This window comes from Saccopteryx leptura, chromosome 2 (genome assembly GCF_036850995.1).
Source record: "Saccopteryx leptura isolate mSacLep1 chromosome 2, mSacLep1_pri_phased_curated, whole genome shotgun sequence".
NCBI classification, from domain to species: domain Eukaryota; kingdom Metazoa; phylum Chordata; class Mammalia; order Chiroptera; family Emballonuridae; genus Saccopteryx; species Saccopteryx leptura.
In genome coordinates, this window is record NC_089504.1 from 56848500 (window position 1) to 56871623 (window position 23124).

At 36.0% G+C, this 23124-nt stretch overlaps 1 protein-coding gene across 6 annotated transcripts in view; it reads left to right on the plus strand.

Moving 5' to 3' along the window:
* The window catches only part of TRPM3 (transient receptor potential cation channel subfamily M member 3), a 541722-nt gene that overhangs the window by 336654 nt on the left and 181944 nt on the right, over window positions 1-23124 (plus strand). For all 6 annotated transcript variants that reach the window (XM_066367997.1, XM_066368000.1, XM_066368001.1 and 3 more), the window contains one exon: window positions 5525-5699. In XM_066367997.1, coding sequence (XP_066224094.1) covers window positions 5525-5699 — 175 coding nt within the window. The remainder of the gene's footprint in view (window positions 1-5524; window positions 5700-23124) is intronic.

A 23124-nucleotide genomic window follows, 5' to 3' on the forward strand; every position in this document is an offset into this window, starting at 1 on the left:
AAGAATCACCTTAAACTAAATAAAAAAGAATAACTTTAAATGTTATCAGTTAAACACAACTGATTACTAGTTTTATGTGGTTTTTATTAATCCATCACACAATTTCCAGACCACAGAAGAAAGGCACTAAAAGGAAAGGATATCAAGAATCTAAATCTGAAACTGTTTGTGAAAAGCTGTAATATCGTGCAAACTTGGACTGTTGCTTTTCAAGTAGGCAGTAAATAGGTGCCCATTAAAATAAGGCAAATAGCTTAATTGCTCTTCTTTCACCGCCAAAGTAATTGCTAATGTCCCCCAGTCTACATAAGATTCTGTTTGAAAAATGCAGTTATAGGTGGTTGCTGAGTTTATGTAATTCAAATACAGGAGATAGTGATCAGTGCCCTGTTGGTTGAGTCAACCATTGAATCAAAGCCAGGCCATTCACGTGAGAAGTTGGATGAAGGGGACATATTTAATTCTTTTTAAATTTATGCACAATTTAACCATTCAAATTTTAAATTGTGCAACATAAAATATATTAATAAAGTCCCATTCAAAGTATATGAATTCTCCATACAAACTTCTAAATCAAGAATCTCTTCATTCCCGAGCTGGAAAGGACAGTGAATTAACTATGTTTGTGTTAATGCTATACAACTTTTGCAGTTAAACAGAAATGTCCACCCACCACTGACAGACTCAGTCTTGAATTGTCCACAATCTTCAGAAAGTCAATTATCACATAAAATTCAAACCCTCCTTTTTCAAATGTCCTATACGGCATGATCATATGATCTGTGGCCTTGGGCGTTAAGGTTTAGCTATGATCAATCTGCTACATTCTATCTTCATGTATATATGAACCCTTTTCCAACAATAAATAAATTATTCCTCAGGCTCATGGGCATTTTAGATCATATATGGTGATATTGACATAAAACCAAAATGTTAATTTAGTTTAATCAAAATTCTAAGTAATTTAAACATTTTTACTATAACACACTGATTAGTTTCACAAATGTCTAAAAATAAATTATGATCTCATGTTAGCAGAATGAGAGGGGAGAGAAAAAGAATGGCCTTTTGGAATTTAAGACATTCTCCTACTCCTACCACCTCTGTTCTTCACAACACCCAACCCAATATTTGTTGAAGCCAATTCAGACACTTTTTGCCATATTGGGTGCCCCGGTTAAATTGCATAGCAGTCACAACAAAATGTGACAAAAGTCCAAGCAGTTTCCTTCTGCAAAACACAATTGATTGGAGTTCTGTTTGTAATTTGAAAGTCCTTGGTCAACCTGAAGAATATACCAACTAAATCCATGACTCATGCTCACATTTTAGTAGGTTATAATGCTTCCAGCTCCAAAATTGTAAGAGCGAGAGTGTGGAAGAATCTTGCCTCTTCCTGCTTAAGCAAATCTACATTACTTCAAAATTTAATTTTAATGGAAATCTCTAAGAACAACTGCCAGTCTTGGGTTATGGTAGAAAATAAGAAATTATTGCAATCAACTAAGAAATTAACCTATTTTTCCCCAAAACTAAAGGAACAAGTATTCACAAACAGGTCCCTGAGGGATCTAGATAAAATAATTGTTTTCCTAAATAATAGAGATTATATTTTAAAAACTGTAAGTTTAAACAACTATTTTTGTGAATGTTCAGTGGGTTTAGCTGAGCAAGGCATACATTTGTGAGACTCTTCAAAGGAATTTATGTTAATTTTTTATGAGCATAAAGAAAATGGTAGCGGGCCCTGGGCATCCCACTGGATCTGCAATAGGATCCCAAAATGTTTTCTTTATGTCAACAACAACAACGAAAAATGCTATTTTTGATATGTTAAAAAGATTTTTCTTTACTAATGAAGTTATATACTACAGATATTATTTTGTAAATTTGTGAATTTCTCTAGATAATTTTTTAACACTCTATATATAAATGCAATTTAGAAAATAAAGTGTGAACATAAGAAACAGAAACAAGGAAGAGAGGGGAGGGAAGAGAGATAGCCTGTAGATAGTGCTTCATCCTGGGAAGTGAAGCCAATCAATGTAACAAGATAGCAGTAACATGATAGTTTCCCTGGACATAGTTTTGTTTGAAAATTCACTCCAGAACTTGTTTTACAGGCCTCAGTGAGCTTCATAAAAGAACAAACTGATGCTCTTTGTAGATATATCAATGTGCTTAATTTAGGGTGGAGTTATGTAGGTGTTCATTAGCAAGTTTTTCATGAATAGGCTTCAAGGATCCATAAGCCCCTTGAAATTACATAGAAATATTTTTGTGACTGTTCACATTTGCAGTTATTTTCTTGGAGAAAAAAGTCACTAGCTGTCATAGGTTTCTTGAAAGTATTTAACAACCCAATACCTAAAAATAGGCTAAGCACCGTTGCTTTAGGTCATTACTAATTAGTTGTTATTTTCTCAGAAATAAAGGTAATGTGTTTGTGTGTGTATCTTGATAGCAAGGCTTAATATTACTCTATGTTAGCAAATTTGTATACAGCATGATATTTTTAGGCATAGCCTGATTCTCTACCACCCATAACTAAGAAATTCAAAAATGCTTTTACTTAGGCTATAAGGGCTTTTATTCCCTCTAGAATAAATGTATGATCACTGAAGGAAAAGGGAGAGAATTTGGAAGCATAGATATACTAGATATAGTAGATATTTTCATGCTTTGCTCCATTCAATTTTTAACACTGAAATATATATACACATATATATGAATTAATGTAGTTTTGCATCATTTAATTGATAACATTTAATTGATTAATTCATTCCAAATGTAGGAAATCTGATTATTATAAATATATGTGAATTAATATATTAATTAACATATTTTGCATCATTGAAACTGATAACAGCTTCATTTCAAATATAGAAAATCTGAACCTCTGTGTTTCTAGAGGTTAGAACAACTTGATTCACGAGAAATATATTGGCAGGAAAACAACTGACAGTTCATTGCTCTCGAATCATCCTGTGAAAATTGATCCTTTGCACCTATGTATCCTCTAAAAAATAAGAGATTTCCAGCCATCCTGCCTATTGTCTGGTAGACTCTAGATCACTGGAACATTCTAGAAAGTCCATTGTAAGACTTCTCCCTCCACGAGGACACAGGTAGATAGATCATCATTGGTCTGTGAGTTGGAGTCAAGACCAATTGACATAATCAGTGCTCAAGAGTCAAATTTGACAAAGCCCGCCCTAGAAGAATCTAGACTAAATTTATTATTTGGTGTAAAACATCAGGTATAGCTAATTGTTTCTTTACATGAAGCTGTATGGGAGCATGTGCTCAAATCAATCAAAGGGGAAAGTTAAATAACATAGGACTTCAAGAAATACTTCATAAGCTAACTTTAAACAATAGAAAAGATATTCTTTTCCATGGTACATTAAAATACAAATCTGTAGGGATGGATATTTTTTATGTCAGCAAGTTCTCCTCCCAAAGAAGTGTTATGTATTAACATTCAAGTTGGATGTTAATCTTCAGAGTGCCTTTCAACAGTAATCTACTTAATCCTCATAATCAGCAGCAATGGGGAAAGGGTCCTCCTCACAGACACCCAAACAGAGCTTTAAAGCAACCTTTTGCGTGAGTCGTGAAGGGCTTCTGGGTAAAAGGGAATAGCATGACCTTTCACTTCCTTCTCCTTGGATTTGGAAGAGTAACTCAAAATTTCTCCATGCACAAAAAACTCTGATGGAATCATGAGTCATCTCTCTCTCTCTCCCAGGTCCCTCTGGTGAACAAAAAGAAATCTTGACATCTTGCCTTGATCAATAATTGTCACTTTTTTACACTTTTAAAATGTAGATTTAAAACAGCACCCATTTTTATATAACTAGCACTTTAGACCACTCCTTTAAGATGAAAATCAAGCCATTAAAAAACACTGATTTATAAGTAAAACAGGTCACATATAAGTCAAATAAAATTTCATAATAATGGAGCAAGAAACCAAACCCCAAACTAGCATTTCTCATAGGGAAGCAGTTTCTTGATATAACATAAAACCATAGCAGAAGGGGAGAGAGGAAGAACCAAAATGACTATTTTTCTTCTTATTTATAGACATACAGAATCTTGATTAGTTCTTTTTTAAGAAGACTATTTTGTGTACCCTACAAAACCATCTCATTTTATGGTACTGCTCAATTACCTAACTTTTCTGAGAAGATTGAATGAGATACCAAATTGAGTAAAAGGAAGTTATTTAATGAAGAATGATGATCCTTGACATGACACTTAAAAATGAATTTGCTTTCTTTCTCGTGTCTCTCATGGACATTTGTTTTTAATCTTTCTCTTTAATATGTTAGATTGAACCATATGTAAGTGCAGATGTTATGGCAGTTTTTTCCTGAAAAAAAAGCACTGTCTTGTGGTTTGGCATTAATAGCTTAAATCGGGGTACTCAACCTTTTTATACCTACTGCCCACTTTTGTATCTCTGTTAGTAGTAAAATTTTCTAACCGCCCACCGGTTCCACAGTAATAGTGATTTATAAAGTAGGGAAGTAACTTTACTTTATAAAATTTATAAAGCAGAGTTACAGCAAGTTAAAGCATATAATAATAATTACTTACCAAGTACTTTATGTTGGATTTTCACTCACTAAGTTTGGCGGAATAAATCTTTATAAAACAACTTACTATATAGTTAAATCTATCTTTTTATTTATATTTTGGTTGCTCTGCTACCACCCACCATGAAAGCTGGAACGCCCATTAGTGGGCGGTAGGAACCAGGTTAACTACCACTGGCTTAAATACTTTACAAAAGGTCTATGAAACTACTAAATTTAACAAATGTTTACTGACTGGCCCGGCACCTTGCTCATTAGTAAAGGATGCAACAATGGCAGATGGCCAATGCTCTACCTCCTGGTACCTTATTATGACTGTTATGCTATTAGGAATCAATAATCAAGCTGATCATTTGTGGTCAAAATTAATCCCATTATTTAGCCAGTAGTTGATTCAACAATTCAAAAGATACTCTCAACTGATTTTCACAGCCTTTAATGAAAAGAATGATTTAAGCATTTTCTTACCACTGTGATGATTTTAGGGAGGTAGCATTTTTTACCTTCTCATTTTTCATGGAAGAAACTGAACCATTGCCTACATACAAGACTTGCTTAAGATCACCTTTATCTTCCAGTCTCTGGCTGCTGACCCAGTGCTTCATCTGTTAATCAGTCCCTTTCTCTCCTCCTCCCCTTATGCCCTCTCTTGTAAAGTATGGTATAAGTGCCTTAACTGACACCAGCATCCTGGGAATTGTTGTGAAAGGGCAAAGTCAAATGGGCTTTCTGGTGGGAACATCCTGCCAAAGGGTTTTCTGTAAATTTTCGCTCAGTATTTTATTCCCTCGTATGTTGTTACCTCCCCGCTGTGCTCAGTAATTTTAGTTTGTGCTTTTTGTTTCTCTTTTTTGTTTCTTTGGTTTGCTGGCTTTGTGTTCTTTTCTCTTTTTTCCTTTTCTTTTCATTTTTTAATGCAGGAATCGGCCAAGGCGTTCCAGTGGTGGCGCTCATTGTGGAAGGAGGACCCAATGTGATCTCGATTGTCTTGGAGTACCTTCGAGACACCCCTCCTGTGCCGGTTGTTGTCTGTGATGGGAGTGGACGGGCATCTGATATCCTGGCATTTGGGCATAAATATTCAGAAGAAGGCGGGTAGGTAATTTGCCAGGCCCCACTGGAGAGCCATGAGCGCAAAGCCTGTGCTGCAGGCTTGGAAGAGAGGGTATTCAGCTGATTAAGAGTTTGGCACTGGGCGGCAGTGGGGAAGAGGGGGGGAACATAGTCTATGTCCTATGAAGTGGGAAATTCTGTGAAAGCTCTGCTAGACCACACTGATGATAAAGAGGACGAGGGGAAGAAAGGGGCCATTGAGGCCTTTCTCTTTTCTTGATTAGCACAGCTAATCTGGACCATATAAAGCAGGTTAGTAACTTGGGGGAAGCTGGAATGTACAGTTTCCAGGCTTGACTGCCAAACACCAGCGTCACCAAGCTGCTGCATGTTTACAAATTCTAAATATTTACATAAACAATTGGCAGCTTGTGCTGTCAAAGTCCTCTAATTTGGCTTGGAAAGTGGAATCTCTGTGACCACTCTGGCACTGTATAAACTCTCTTGAATCCTTCAGGTCCTTTCCTTCATCTGTCAGCCCCCTGGTGCTGCTCTCGGTAGTCCAAAGCCCCCAGCCCCACAGAGCACTTCCCTCACAGCCTCTTCCACAGTCTGAGGTCCTGCGCAGTGAATTGTGAGATCCAGGCACGCAGGGATTACTAGGTCAATGTAATTCCTTTCAAGGTGTGAATGAGTGGAAAGAGGAAAACTCAAGGGAGCCATGAAGTTTTAAATAAAGAACTTCCTGACCTAATCAATTCTCCTAACACATGAAACTAGAGGGATAGAGAGGCCCCAAAAGAGATGGGGGCCTCTCATTCATCCCTGTTATGAATCTACAGTGTTTACTGTGTGCCATGCACTGAGATGTGGAGAAGAGTAACATACTATTTCTACCCTCAAAGAACTCATAGCAAATCAAGTAAGAAGACAAGCTTGTGACTATAATAATAAAAGTGACAGGTGAGCTTGCCTACTTCAGGACACTTTTCCCTACGCCTCTCTCTCACCCAGCCTGCCTTAAAATAAAGAGGTTCCGCATGGCAGCTCAAGGCCATCTCCTCCATCCCCGTTCCTGCCTTGTCATTGCCGTGGTCCAGCAGTTCAGCTGAGCCATTAAACCACACCCTTCCCTGGTGAGTTCATGACCCTAAACCTGTGAAAGGAGGGACAGTGAAAGCAGGAGGGCCTCTGGTTCCATGCTGCGAACATTGAGTGATTTTAGATCTTGTTAAAGCTTTTTATGTTATTTTTTAAAAGCTGACTTTTATAAGCACTAAGTGAAGTTTGCTTACTGGCAAATTTAATTAAGTTACTTATCTTTTTTGATAGTAAATATTGGTCCACTTTATAGCTAAGGAGAATAAAAGAGAGAATATTTGCCCAAATACCTCCATGTCTATTACTAACAAAAATTTAAGATCCTCAACTGTGCTTTGCTTTTATTAAAAATTTAGCCATAGTTCTCATTGAATTAAGTATAGAAATGTGTTCCTTTTTCTTAAATAACTAAAAAGATTATACAGTTTTTTACCTTTGGCTTATTTTTTGCTTTCTAGTACTTATAATTAGTTTTTTGTATTTCTATAAAGTAAATACAAGTTTGTATTCAGAATGCGTGTTTCTTTTCAGAAAAATAGTGAACAAAGAAACTGTTCATCTCAGTATGTCAGTTTTTCTAAGTCTATACACAACGAAAGTCTGTACCTAGTGTCTATATCTTTGTCATCATTTGGGGTTGTGTACCTTTAAAATGTTAAAGTATTTGATAAGTTGCCCTTCTTGATTCAGTTTTAATAACAGAGAAATGTTATATATGTTAGCGCTAGACGGGACTGTATATTATTTAACCTAGGAGGAGATACACAGAGAAATTACATGCTTTGCCAAGGTCACACAGCACATGATCCCAGGTCAGGATTCTTTCTGGGATATTAGAACAGTTCATTGGAATGTGTTTTTTGGTATGTCCTTGGTGTTTCTCATATAGCAGTACTTCAGTGATACTCTCTTTTAAATATATGAATTGTACTTAAGTTGCCTTCGGCCATCTCTTTGCATTATAATTTTTTTTATTATTCTGTGTATTCCAAAAAGATAAAATCAGCACATTCCTGAATATAAACCAGTGTCCAAGCTGGTCAACCCTACACCATGTGGGTTCTTTTCCTTCCCCTCACCCTGATCATTACACCCCCCTGCCCCCGGAAATTAAGAGTCAGAAATCCCAGGCCCCTTTAACTTCCATTGTCAGTTTTAATTTGAAAACTAAACTTCAACTATAGTTCTAATTATTCTATGGTCAAAATATGCAAGAGCACAATCTCTATAGGATCTATATGAACATGTGAACCATGACTGATTATCAAAGAATATGAAGTCATGCACATAACTAGTGTGGCAATAAAGAATTAAGATAGAATTTTGAATCTTGGGGGTTATTTAAAATTAAAACTTTAAAATTTTAAAGAAATATTTACAATGTATTATCGTTAAAAGTCTGTTCCTGCGACTCCGGGAAAGCAATTGTAGATTTATCATGATAAATGAATTTGGAATGTTTCTGTGTACCATCTGAATAAGTACCAGAATTAATCAGGTTTATTTAGCTTGAAATGAGATTGTCTAGCCACACATGTACAGCCAATTTAAAAAATTATTTCCAAAGAACATTATTTTGCAGTAGTATGCTTTCTCTATGCTAAAAATAGAATTAGCCCACCTAGACTTCATTCACCCAGAAGGATTTCTTCTTTGATTTCCAACAAAGTTCATCAGACTTTGGAATGTGTTTTGTTATAAATAAATATAAATGCAAACTATTTTTTATCTAAACAAACCTACATAAATATGTATGATTGTACATATAAAATTGACTATGGAAAACATACACACCCTGTTTATAAAACTTGGATTGGGATTTGAAATTATAATTTTTACTTTTTAGCTGCTTTGGTGATTTAAATATGATTAAATTTTTTTAACTTTATTTAAAGGTTGTTAAATAACACAGACCCAAAAACTATAATTATGTATATTTAGCTATATAGCTTATTTTTATAATCTTAATGGAGGGAAAAAAAATCTCCATTTTTAACCTTTGTTAACTTGATACCTTCCCTTTAAATTCCCTGTTATTAACCACCCTCCAAAAATATGAATTTGAAAGGGAAAGGCTTTGGAAGCAAATTATAATTGCCAAAACTACCCTTTGTAGCTGAGATTAGTTGAAGTAGACAACATGACTGATCTATCACAACACAAACGGTCTCAGATAAATTAGGAGACAATTACAATACAATTTTTATTTTTATTTTTGTCTTTTTTCTCCATCTCTGCTCTGTGGTACATACTACTTGAAAGAAATGATCAAACTCTGTTTATTACATATTGTTATACTGGATTTTCTGTTTTACATCTGTCATAGTTCAGAATGAATTATTGTACAAGTCACTTTCCCTAATCAATTTCATTGTTTGAGAAATATTAAATTTTATTTCTGAATCATAAATGACTAAACACTGTGAACATAAATAAATTAGTGCTAAGTAGATTTACATTTAATTATCTAAATTTTTAAATATTTATTTATTAATTTTAGGTGAGAAGAGGGGGATAGTAAGCCAGACTCCTGCATGCACTCTGACTGGGATCCATCCAGCAACCCCATCTGGGGCCAATACTCGAGTACCAAGCTATTTTTAGCACCTGAGGCCAATGCGCTCCAACCAAGCTATCCTCAGCACCCAGGGCCACGCCTGAACCAATCAAGACACTGGCTGTGGGAGAGGAAGAGGGAAAGAAGGGAGAGAGGGAAAGGAAGAAGCAGATGGTCACTTTTCCTTTGTGCCCTGATTGGGAATTGAACCTGGGATGTCCATATGCTGGGCTGATGCTTTATCCACTAAGCCACTAGTGAGGGCCACCTAAATTTTTAAATAATAGGATTTCACTATGCTGTGTTCAACTAAGCAAGATACCCAGTCAGGAAGACCTTTCAGGCTTCAGGTGGCTGAAACTGAAGTTAGATATGACTTTGCCTGGTTATTGTAAACCTAAGTCTAAGATTACAGGAAAATTGACCAGTCGGTGAACATGCATTGCATGAAACATGTCAGTGTGAAAAAGGCGCCTGATTGAATGTGTATTCTGAGCTGATGCTTCTCATTCACCCAAATTTTTATTGATACTTATGTTTATTTTATTGTGTTTGTCCCAAAATAATCATCTAGAATTACCATTTTTAAATACCCCAGGACAAAAGTGGAACTTGCAGTAGCAGAAGACTTACAGGTTTTACATAGTATATTCTTAACTTTTAGGGAGTTATCAGTGGGATAAACACCAAAAGACCATGAATGTTTTTTTTTAACTGACTATATCTAACATATAACATTGTGTAAATTTAAGGTATACAATGTGTTAATTTGATACATTTAAATATTATAATATTATTGCCATGGTAGAGATATTTATCACCTCTATTATATCACATAATTATCCTCTTTTTAGTGGCTGGGATAATTAAGTTCTAGCTGTTCACATTGTTGTGTGCTAGTGGAATTGGTATTCCATATTGTGAAGAGGAAAAAAATGGGCAATGGATTGCTCTTGAGAAAAATATATAAATATATATTTCCAGTAAAATCTAATTTTCCTGTATATAGGCAGCTTAATAAGGGTCTGAACATTTTTGGATTAGCTGAAGTAAAGGCATAAATAAAATACAAAGTGGAGATTTTTTTTAAAAAAAGGAAAAATACACTGCATGGCTTCAAATTATAAAACTATATCCTAGCAGAGAAACGAGAAAAGTTTGTTTCTCTCTAACTACATGCCAAAATGACCAAAGACAGGAGAAAGAAAATTAGTCATTTTAGAAACCCAAGTGTAGCCTGTATTCCCTAGACATATCATTCTATTCGATGGTCACTAATGTTTTCTTCTGCTGCTCAAGAGATTTCCATCTAAAGCTGAAAGCTGTCACAGCCCTATCATTTTTCTCTATAAAACCTGCTGAAAGAAAGTAATTGTTAGTGATGGTTTGTATTCCAGCATGACTTAGACGTAATTGAAATGTCAAGTGAGAAAGAAGGAAACAAATATCAAGCATGCTGACTTTGTGTCCATTTTTGTTTTTTGTCAATTTCATCTTATCTAGCTCTTCTGGAGTTTTGTATAAGAAGGAATGTCCTAACTTGATTCTATTTTTTTTTTACTTTCTCACAGGGGTAGTAAGGAAATTTGAAAACATTTGGTACAGACAAAGAATAGTGGTGACTTTATTTATAAAAGTTTTGCTCTTGTAAACTGTTTTCCAAGTTAACATTTATTGAGTGCTGATTATAATCATGGAACTATTAGAGGATGGGCAAGTCATGGCCCTCTCAGAGACTTTATAATGGAGATTAACACATAGACATGATTATATCAATAGATAACTAGAAGATACATGTGCTATGATAAACATATAAAGTGTTACAAAGCACGGAGGACAAAATATTGAGTGTAGCATTCCTCACTCACTCAAAACATACATTCAATGGAACCATGTATTCTAGTTATTCACAAAATGGCAGTATAATGACTCTATTGCTCCTCTCCCCTTTCCCATCAAAAACTGGATCTAAACTAAAAGTCAGCATGAATGACCAAAAAAAAGCTAACAAGTGTTTATAAAACTCAACACAGAAAAGTAATCAATCTGGCTAGGATTGAAGTTAATAAAGGGGACAAGTTCTATGAAATAGTGTGGTGGTGTTTTGTGTGGTGATGTGTGTTTCTATGTGCATATATAGTATGGACATATATGTACATATATTATTAAATTGAATTATATATACTCAAATTCAATGTAAATATATTTAAGTGGTAATTAATTTAATATGATAAAATATGTAGATTTATATAAAATCAGGTATATATATATACAAATTCCTATAATTATTTATATATATATACATATGTATGTATGTTTAAAATTTAAGAGAAAACTTAAAGATAGGTCTAATAACAAGATTTCTCAAGTCAATTAATCACCAAAAGTATTTTTTAATATGCTTGCTTTAAGCAAGAAGTACACCTTTCCTCAAGATTATAATCTCTGCCTGGTGCAGTGGATAGAGCATGGGACTGGAACATGGAAGACCCAGGTTTGAAACCCTGAGATCGCTGGCTTAAACGCGGGCTCATCCAGCTTGAGCGAGGGCTTATCAGGTTGAGCGTAGGGTCACTGGCTTGAGCATGGGATCATAGACATAACCCCATGGTCGCTGACTTGAGCTCATAGGTCACTAGCTTGAAGCCCAAGGTCACTGACTTGAGCCCAAGGTCACTGGCTTGAACAAGGGGTCACTCATTCTGCTGTAGCCCCCCAGTCAAGGCACATATGAGAAAGCAGTCAATGAACAACTAAGGAGCCACAACGAAGAATTGATGCTTCCTATCTCTCTCCCTTCCTATCTCTCTGTTCCTTTCTGTCCCTCTCTCTGTCTCTGTCTTTGTCACACATGCACACACACACACACACACACAAACACAAGACATAATCTCTTTTGAACTAATATAATATATAATTTTCATTTCACTGTTAATAATTGAGTTCTAAGAAAGCAGAAAAAAGCAAAGGTTGAAATAGATGGTGAAAGTTCATCGAGTGATTATTACAATTATTTTCCTCTGTTGAATACATGAAGCCATATAGATACCTGTATTAAAATTATCTGAGTTCCACAAAACTAGAGTGGCATCATTTATTTAAGAAAGTGAAAAATAAAATAAATACTTTATCTTACAGTTTGATATTTGATCCCCTGTGTCTGTCAGCATAGGGAGGATGAAGCATTGATGTTGCAAAAATTATGTCGCATTCATGGGGAAAGGTATGAAGTGTGTGAAAAGTTTTGTTGATCTAATTGGCCAATCGGAACTCTACAGTGCTTAAATTTGCTTTAGGATTGTTCACCTTCAAGTTGAGAAAATGTGATCTTGAATATAAACAGCAAACATCAGAAAAACACAGAACTTGGTAATTCATCATGATAATAAAACCCTTTTTAGAGAATACCTGTGCACAACTTTTAGATCGCCCCTCAAGGCCAAGCAAAGGTTACAAAGGTATCTATTATGTTCCTCTGGGATTTACTTAGGTAACTTTTGGCTGCTTGTCATACAGAAAACTTCCGAAATAAGCATATGCTGATTACACTTCAGCATGCCTGAGAATTACCTGGAAATGAGACACAAATTGCCCTCAATATCCTGATTCTGTGTTCCTGTGCTGAGTGCAGGAAAATGTATTGAAACCAAAACCCCAGGAGAGGCAAATGAAAGCAGTCCATGGACCACACGTTCAGAAAGTCTTTTAAACCTTCTATAATCATTAGATTTCTCTCTGTACTTCTCTGGTGTTACTAAAAAGTGGTTCTTCATTTTCCATGCCTTGTGAGCATTCTCCTTACACAAGTCATTGCATTGTTACCACAAGTACTTTGTACCCTTTGCCAAATTTTGTCTTTGGAACCAAGTTAACTTGAAAAGTTTGTTTAGCATAAATCATCTTATTTCTTTCTTTATCACAGTTGTTCTTACTTCCCAACATCTGTATCACTTGAAAATTCCTCCTTGGAAAGAAAGACCACAAAAATACTCATTTTGACAGAACTGGTAGACTTCTCTATCAGTGTTTTTATTTACATGGATTCTTTTAAGGCATTTGGTTCATTTTTTTTTCTTTTGAAAATTAATTTCTGACTGGTTCAAAATATATGACCAATTAAAAAATTTTTTAAAAGATGAGAAAAACAAAAATATTTCCAAGTGAACTGGTGCTAGTTGATTGTAAATGATGGTTCTTCATGCTATTGGAGAAGCTGTTGATAGTCATTAGGGCCAGTACGTTCAGCATTAAAAGGTCCTACCTCCCTTTCCTTTGACTTTACAATTGCAATGGACAACCATTTAAAAGTCCCAATTTCCCACTTCTCTGTAGAACTGATTTCCACTTTTTAAAGCCTCTGATCCCCTTCTCCAGTGCAATCTCTTGTAGAAGTATAATATATAAAACAATAAATCTTCAAGATGAAGGTTTATTCTGTTGAAGCTGAAGTGGAAGGCCAAGAACTCTGGGTCTCAATTTTTATCTTGCTTCTGAAATACCCAGAGGGCTTATTAAAAACCATATTGCTAAGACCCATCTCAAGATCTTTTAATTCAGTAAATCTGATAAAGGCCACATGATTTGCATTTCAAAAAAGTACCCAACAGATGCTGGGATGTTGGTCCAGGGACCATACTTCAAGAACGCCTGGCCTAGAGCCCTCCTCCCTCTAGGGCAGCTCTGAGGCAGCTCTAGAGCTCCTCTTCAAAATTCCAGGGGCTTCTTTGTAGAATACCATTGAAGACCATGAATTTACAGGTCAAGTCCACTTTCCTTTGCCTGGACTCAAGACTCTGACTTTTGGCCCAGCCTCCTTCTTAAAGCCATTTCAATGAAACTTGCATTTGCCCAGCAACCCATATGAGACATATATATATATATATATATATATATATATATATATATATATATATATATATATATATACATTTTATCTTTTTCTTACTGTTATTTTTTTAATTGAGGTTTATTTGACATAGAGCATTATATTGGTTTTAGGTATACAACATAACAATTAAATATTAGTATGCATTGAGAAATAATCACCATAATAAGTCTAGTAACATCATCACCTTACATAATTAAAAATATTTTTTTCTTGTAATGAACTTTTAAGATCTACCATCTTAGTAACTTTGAAAAATGTAATTATAGCACATATACTTCTTTACCCACTTAATTGCTAGGAAATTTTTTTTCTGAAGTTCTGTGACATAGACTCTCTCTCATTAAAAGAAGTAGTAAGGACTTTAAAATCCACAAACACATTTTAAATATATCTGACTGAGGCACAGATAATAAAATGTCTTGGTATTTAATGTCTCTACCTTAGAGGCAATGAATTCTGAATCAACCTGGCTGACATTAGAATCTGCAGCTGCTAGAAATAGAATGGATTAACAGCTCACTCAGTGGTATCATTAATAATAAATGATGTTTGCAATGTACTTAATGGATTTTCTACAGATTCCCCATGCAATTCTTAGATCTTGGTTATGGACCACAAAATTTATGAAAACTAAATATATTAGTGAGCATCTGCTATAAAGCTTCTTCAACTAGAGAAACACTAAAAATGCATTCAAGTAGCATTCCATGGTCAACTCAGGTCTAGAAAAGTCTCCATCTAATTTTAATAAAGTCTTTCCTTTATTGTTCGAATTGTTCAACAACTGCCCTAGAATTTATAGGCACATTAACTGTGTTTTCTGGGGATATTCAATGCAAGTGAAGTGTCCATTTATGAGCAGTGACACCAAAAGGTCTTGAGTAAGCAGTAAAAAATTGGTTCCTCTAAATTGATGGAAACCACAGTTCAGTGTCTTGAAAACAGACCTAAAATTTGGAGTTCTTTAACCCTATGATCTCCTTGGTTTTCACCATTTGATAGTATATTGGAGATTTTATTATCTCTAGTTCACGGATGACAGATCACTTTTATCTTAAGTGTCCATAATAATCAACTAGTACTGGCATACTGGCATGATGTGTTGAGAATGATTCTGAGCCTGAATATTTTGGCTCAGGAGAAAGATTATGTAATAAATTAATAATATGCAAAGAAAGAAATTTATAGTTAATATGTCATGGATGTCTACTCTTATTCTAAAATGGAGATAGACTCTTATAGACGGCCCTAAGAAATGTATCTGCCTAAAAGACTTCTACTTCTGAATCAATATTGGACCAACTTTTAAAGCCTGTCAGTTGAAGAGGTGCCAGTGTTTTTACCTGCCCAAGGAGCCCACATGTCTCAGTCAGCTCCAATTCTGTCCTTCCTATGGAGCCTAAAACAATAAAAAGGTTTGTTCCTTTTGTCTGGCTCTGTGCAATAGTCACCGATGGGATCTCATTTGGAGTGAATTCTTGAGGAGGTGTTTCCCTTACAATTTTGGCAGCAGAAAATCAACTTGACCAGATGGCAGTCCCTGTATCATTTGGCAACACTTTAATTTCTACTCTGAGGCACATTTATAACCAAAGGCAAAAGAAAGAAGGGAAATTGCAGAGACACTGATCTGAATTTGTCACCTACGTGTTCTGCTAGTGCTGGCCTCATGTGAAGAGTTTGGCAGCTGTGTTGACTTCAAGAGCAGTACTCTCCAATAGGTGATGGAAATATTCTATATCTCTGCTGTCCAGTCAGATAAGCACTGAGCACTTGCATTGTGGCTAGAGTGACTAATAATGGAGTTTTACATGTGATTTAATTGTAATAACTTTAAATTTAAATCACCGCATGACTGATGGCTACCATAAAATACAATAAAATTGCACAGTTCTCATATTTCTGCAATCGGGTCCCACAAAACAGGGAACCCTTGAATATCTGACGGATTTCCATTGTTCCCTTATTTTTTAATTACATTTTTTTCATTCAGCCAACATTATGTATCTAGTCATTCAAACAATATTTTTTTTAACACCTACTATGTTCTAAGCAACATTCTAGGCACTGGCAAAAACATGCCTGTGAACAAAATGAACAGAAACCCCTGTTGTAGTGGAGCTTACATTTTAGAAGGATTAGAAAAATAATAAGTAGTAAACATAATAAATGCATGTATACTACTTTAGAAGGTGATGTGCTATGGGGGAAAAGAGAAAGGCAGAGGACTCAAGGTCAGGAGGCAGTGGAAAGCCTGTCTTCAGCACTTGGATGGCACCGAGAGAAGAGAATGCATAGCAATATAACGTACAGTCCTGCACCCAAGGTGGTACAGTCATGTTAGGACTTTCTTAGGTTAATATGTCTTTATGAAATGCCATGTATAAAATGTGTAGCACAAAGCTGCTCTTACTTGCCTTTCTTACGACCCTCAACCCACTGTGCCGCCCACCCTCTGTTTCCTTTTGTGTGTGTGTCTATGCCTTCTATTTTACCTTATCTGGTTTAGGGGTCTAGAGTAGGTTTAAAAAATAAGTAAAACAAAAGAAAGTGAACAAAAGTAAGAAACACTCTAGGAGTAGTGGTAAATGAAATTTATTGAACAGATTGTACCATCAAGGTGAGTTTTTTCCGCCCAGTTACAGAAATTCCTCTGAGATCTCTCTAACTACTGCCCATTTCTGGAGGGGAACCTCGAGAAAGGCCCAGGGGAACGATTTCTCTAGGCTAGACGGGAAAGCAAGGTCAGAGGTACGATCTCCCACAGGCCTTAGCTGACAGGGGACATTTGTATCTGAAGTCAATTCTCAGTAAAAAGTTGGGCAAACTAGTTTACTCATCCTACCCCATCTATTGGTCACTTTTTTGTGTTCTATTCACATCATCCCCAACTTTTTATCCAACTAATGCTTCTGAAAACCATCAACATCAGTTACAGTTAAGCATTAGTTTAAACTGAAGCATCATTTATCCCAAGTTGCTCTTAGGGCTTCCAATCATTGAACAGCATATCTATTTGCCTTTTAATTAATTAAAAGTAACACTGGTCATCTGTTAAGCTAGGGGAATAAATCTGGGAAAGAAGAAGCTCTTGTAATGACATGACTCAGTCTTCTCACACATAAGACATAATATTCTGTTTCAGGAACAAAACAGAATAAATCTATACTTGGATCCAATCATTTAAACAACAGATCACTAACTTTGCATTACTACACTGAGTTGAACTTACATATTTAGGTTCTTATAATTTATTATGAGAGATTCTTCCTTCTTGATTCTCTTGTCCTCTACACACCACTCTGATACTTTCAGCTACAATGTAATCTTTGGTAAACCAGTTTAGCTCTGTAGGCTTCAGATTCTTCAACTGTACATGGTTTCATTAAAGTTGTGTCATTGCTTTATCCTGAACTTCAAATCCCTTAGTGGAATTTTTAGAGTAATACTTTCCCTAAAACATGCAGGCTCCAGAAATAGCAAGAGTTGATAGTTATATTGCTAGTGATGGGATGCTATTGCAGGGTTTTAAGAAGGATGTGATAGAATCATGTTTGCTTTGTAGAAGCACCATTTGATCAGCACTGTAGGGAATGAATTAGAGGAGGATAGAGAACAAACCAGTTAATGCTCTGTCAGTCCCCTCTGGGTAAGATATGATGAGGGCCCAAACCAAGGTAGATCAAGAATAAGACTGATGGGAACAGTATTTTAGGAAGTCAGATCTCTCTGTTACTTAGTTTCTGGGAGGTGCTGTTGTTGCTTTTCCTCTCCAAACAGACTCCAAAGTGAGATAAAGGCACCAAGAAAACACCCCACTGTTTTTGCAGGTGAAAGCCTGGGCACATTACAAGTTGATCCAATTTTACAGAAGGTCCCTTATAGCATTTAACAGAGACAAGGTATAATGATGGTAATATCCATGGGAAAAAGAGTCAAACCAAGTGCCCATGGCCTGAAAGAAGTACCTAGTGCCTAGTAGGTGCTGAATAAATGTCTATAGACCACTGAATCAAAAGAAAACATTTGCAGGTTCTCTGCTGTGAATAAATAATTAAAAAATATAAAATATATTTTGAAAATATTTTTCAGTGGTTAAACTATAACTATGAAGGAAGATTGTAGTTCTCATTATAATCAGCTGTTAAAAGAGGGAATTGAAAGTAGAAAGAAAGCTGAGGCTCTTTATGCTTAAGGAGGGAAAAGATCAATGCTTTGCAATGTCGTCAATGTCTCATCTGAACAGAATCACTTGGAGTTGCTTGTCTCCAAGGTGATCACCATTCCTTCTCTATGTATTTATGGTTCTCTTCCATCAAGAATGACATGATTAATTGAAAATAAGCGAATTGCATTCTGGGATTTCTGAGATTAAGTCATTAAAAAAAAAAAAAGCTTTGCAGTAGAAACAGGGCCTCTTCGAATACCCTTTCTTAGAATCCTCACTTTGAGAGAAACAGCTGCCATGTCCTGTAACCACCAGAGAAAACAACATAGCCATTCCTCAGTTCACTCAGGCATCCCAGGCCAGGTGCCAGACATGAAAGTAGAGAAGTCATATTGAACATTTCAGCCCCAGCAGAGGCCATGTGGAGAAGAACTGAGGCCCCAGACATATAGTCCCAGTTGAAGATTTTAGCTATCCTTAGCCATTTCAGCTTCTCCAGCCAAGGCCCCAAATACCACGGAGCAGAGATGAGTCATCCTACTGTGTTCTGCCTAAATTCCTGACCTTCAAAACCACCAACACAATAAACAAATGTTGCTTTCCATAACTAAGTTTTGGGCTGCCTAACCAATTGAAGGATTATCAGAACAGGTGTCAGACCACCCTATAAGTTATTTGAGGCTAGGATTGAATATTCTTCATCTCTCTACTTGTAGCTTAGTGCCTGGCATGTAATAGGCACTCATACTGTGTTGAATTAATAAATGAATAGATGTGCAGATGTCTATATGGAGTGTTTGCAGGTTCCACTCTAATTGAGCCTCCTATATCTGCTTAATACATCTATTTCCCAAATGTAAGGAAGAACTGGTGATTTCTGACCTTTGTGAAGTGAGAAAGTTATTTTTCCAACTTGGATTGGGAGTAGTCTTATTCCATTGGGCTCACCGGGTGTGCAGAATACTGATGATCCCAGGACAGAGCTCAGCATTGTACTCAGAGGCCCTGTACTGGTCATGCTACTTCACAAGGACTACTTAGTGACTCTTTCCTAAACAGCATTGTAGGACACTATTTTGATAATAGCAAATGCTTACGTAGGATTTGGTATGTGTCAGGTACTTTTCTAAGCCCTTTACAAAGATTAGTTAATTTAATATGTATAAGTCTATGAAATAAATACTATTATAATTCTAATTTTACATGTATGAAAAATAGTATGATATGGAAGATTAATAATTTGCAGAAGATCAGACAGCTAGCAAGTGATGTCCTAACTACAGATAGCCTGGCCCTGGGCTATGGTTCTTTTACTCACAATGCTGCCTTGTGTCTTTGGGAAAGAACATGCTGTTACTTATGACCTGGAGTCATGACATTTGGGAGGAAGTGATAACTTCTACTGAAGAAGGAGAAGAAGAATAAAAGGAAAATATCATTCTCTGTGACCTTAGGCAAGACATGGAATTTTTCTGTGTCCTTAATTTACATTTAGTAATTAGTTTTGGCTATAAGAAAATAATAAAACAATTTTTTAAGAGAATTAGAGATTCTGTAGGAAATAATGTCCTTTAAATACAAGATTGTGGCATTATTTTTATTTATATAAGTAAAATTTCCTCATATTATATTTGAATAAATTAATAGAGAGTGTCTATGGAGGGCATTAGAAGAGCTCCTCTCCTCAAAACCCATTAACCTAAGTCTAGTTCTTTAAGTTCCACTGAATTGTAAACACATTTTCTAATTTTTGAACAAAATTCTGACATTGCAGATTATTAAATTAATTCTGAGGAAAAATTGTATATGCAAGTGGTATTCTTAGCATTTGAACCGAATACTAATAACAAACTGTGGGAAGTTTTGTTTGTTACTCTGAACACTGGATGAACATTGACCTATTTCAAATAACTCTGTGACTCGTCTAAAAAACTCCAGGTCGCATGTGCAGCATTTAAATGGAGTCATAAATGCCATAGTAGAAAGATTTTCCTCACTTCAATGACTATATTTTTTAAATCAGAAAACCTTCCAATTTTAGTTTTACCAAATATAGCATTGGTATATGGAGCCACAGATTAAGAGCTTTCATAATTAGGCATCACTGTGTCAAAGACCCAGTTCTAGAACTAAAATTTTACATAACACTATGACCATGCTTTGATGTCAAGAACTTTCCAATTACTATTATAATGCCATAAAAAGAGATCTAAAATGGGCTTATTTCTATTTTTGCTGACAATTAAATATCACAGTCAAGATTTTTAAATCATTCCAGTGTTTTGCAGGAAGAAAAAAAAAGTAATAAGAGCTACAAAAGCAATAATATCAAGAAAAGAGTCTTCTCATTATCCTACAGAATATAGCCACAAAAGAAGAAAGGGTCGTTGGAGAAGACAAAGAAAGTCATTGTTCCAAACACAAAATATCTGGTTCAGCACAGCAAATACTTGTGAAAAAATAGAAGCAAATATAACGCTCAGCGTGCTAAATGCACTTTGCCTTGGTCCTCACTTACCAGTCATTTACTTATCTCCCCCAAACTCACCTGATTTCCTGCAGATGTTCTCCTTATCACAAAAGGAGAATCAATTTGCTACAACAAAATGAAAAGACAATCCACTGAGTGGGAGAACATATCTGCTGATGTTTCTGATAAGGGGTTAATATTCACAATTTTTAAAGAACTTATAAACCTCAACACCAAAAAGGACATACAGATGGCCAATTAATTTATGAAAAGATGCTCAATGTCACTAATTATCGGAGAAATACTAATTTAAACCACAATAAGATATTAACTCACACCTGTTGCAATGGTTATCATCAATAAATCAACAAACAATAAGTGTTGGCGAGGGTGTAAAGAAAAGGGAACCCTCCTGCACTGTTTGTAGGAATGCAGATTGGTGCAGCCACTGTGGAAAGCAGTATGGATTTTCCTCAAAAAGCCAAAAATGGAACTGCCTTATGACCCAGAAATTCCATTTCTGGGAATATATCTGAAGAAACCAAAACACTACTTCAAATATATATATATATGCATCTCCTATGTTCGTTTTAGAAGTTGTAGGATTTCATGATTGATTCAAAACTACAGCTTTAGTCAACTGCAAAACTTAGCTAAAAGTGTAAGATTCTTAGTGTCTTTCATCCCTCCTAACCACTGAAACCCACAGTCAGCTAAATTGCACATGATTCCTCAATTTTTACAAAATGACAGGCTGGAAACAAGTGACAGACAGATCCCTCAGACAGTTAACGACCTCAGGGAACTGGGATTCTTATTACAGATGGTTGGCAATAGAAAACAAATTTTGAGTTGTTATCAAAATTAAACACCTGCAGATGAATGATTGGCTCTATCAAGTGACTAATCAGGAGAATCTCTTCTGTTATTAATCATGTACAACATCTATGTACCCTTCATATTGCAGAATTCTCTGGACCCATGCACATGAGTTAGTTGTCAAGTAGACATGCCCAGGTATGAGTGCTCAGGCCTGACTCTGTAAGAAAATTAATTGGCAGCACAAATGTAATTATATCACTTTCCAAATTAAATACTTCAATGGCTTCTTATTGCCAGGTGATAATATCTGAGATCTTTAACACGATCTCAAAAGTCCCCCCGTTACCTTGCCCTTGCTTACCCTTTTTGAAGCCCCATCTTGTTCCACTTTTTCTTTTGCTCTCTATGCTCTAGGCATGCTGATCTTTTATTTTCCCTAACTAAGCCTGCTCATACTCTTTTGTCTGCCAAGAATGCTCTTACCGAGCCCCACCACACCCTGACCAAGCTAATGCTCGTTAATTCTTCAAATCTCAGATAAAATATTTTCTCAGAGGAATCTTCCCTAAACCCCCTAAATTAGATTATATGCAACTGAAACATGCTTCTCTACTTCTTTTTTTTACCACTGTCAGTCACAGTTGAATTGAGGTTCTTTCTACTCTGTCTTTTTACTCCACCGGTATATAAGCTCACTGAAGGTTGGGAGTGTATATATCTCATCTGTCCCTGTAGCCCTGGTAGGCACCAGTGTCTGGCAATGAATAGACATCACTAAGAAACTGTTGAATGGATGGATGGATGGATGGATGGATGAATGGATGGATGGTTTCAGACTAATTAACACCTAAGGCCACCAGAATAATAACCTTGAGAGGATCTGTTATCACCTATCAACCTTATCTAGACTATCCTCTTTTCTAAACATACATGTTTATGATATAAATCTTCCTGAGAGACAGAGAAGTAAGCCATTCAACTACTGAGCTGAGTGACATTCCAGGATCCTTGGTATAATTCTGTCATGGGAAATGTATCCTCCTCAAAGTTGGGCCACCATAACATCCAACCTAGAAGGTCCAGATGTATCCTCTCACAAATCGGGGCACAGTGGGCTACTGATATGAAGACATTCTCAAGCCTCCCATCTTGCTTTCTTTTAACCAACAGAATTTGTCATGCTTTTATGTTAAAGGAAATTTCATAATTTCCTGCTCAAATAGCCACCACAAAGAAGAGAGGCAGTGGTATAGTACACTTGGTGTAATAAAAAGCAGTATGGCCTGATCAGGCAGTGGGGCAGTGGATAGAGCATTGAACTGGAACACATAGGACCCAGGTTCGAAACCCCAAGGTCACTGGCTTGAGCGCAGGCTCACCAGCTTGAGTGAGGGGTCGCTGGCTTGAGTGTGGGATCATAGACATGACCCATGGTCACTGGCTTGAGTCCAAAGGTCACTG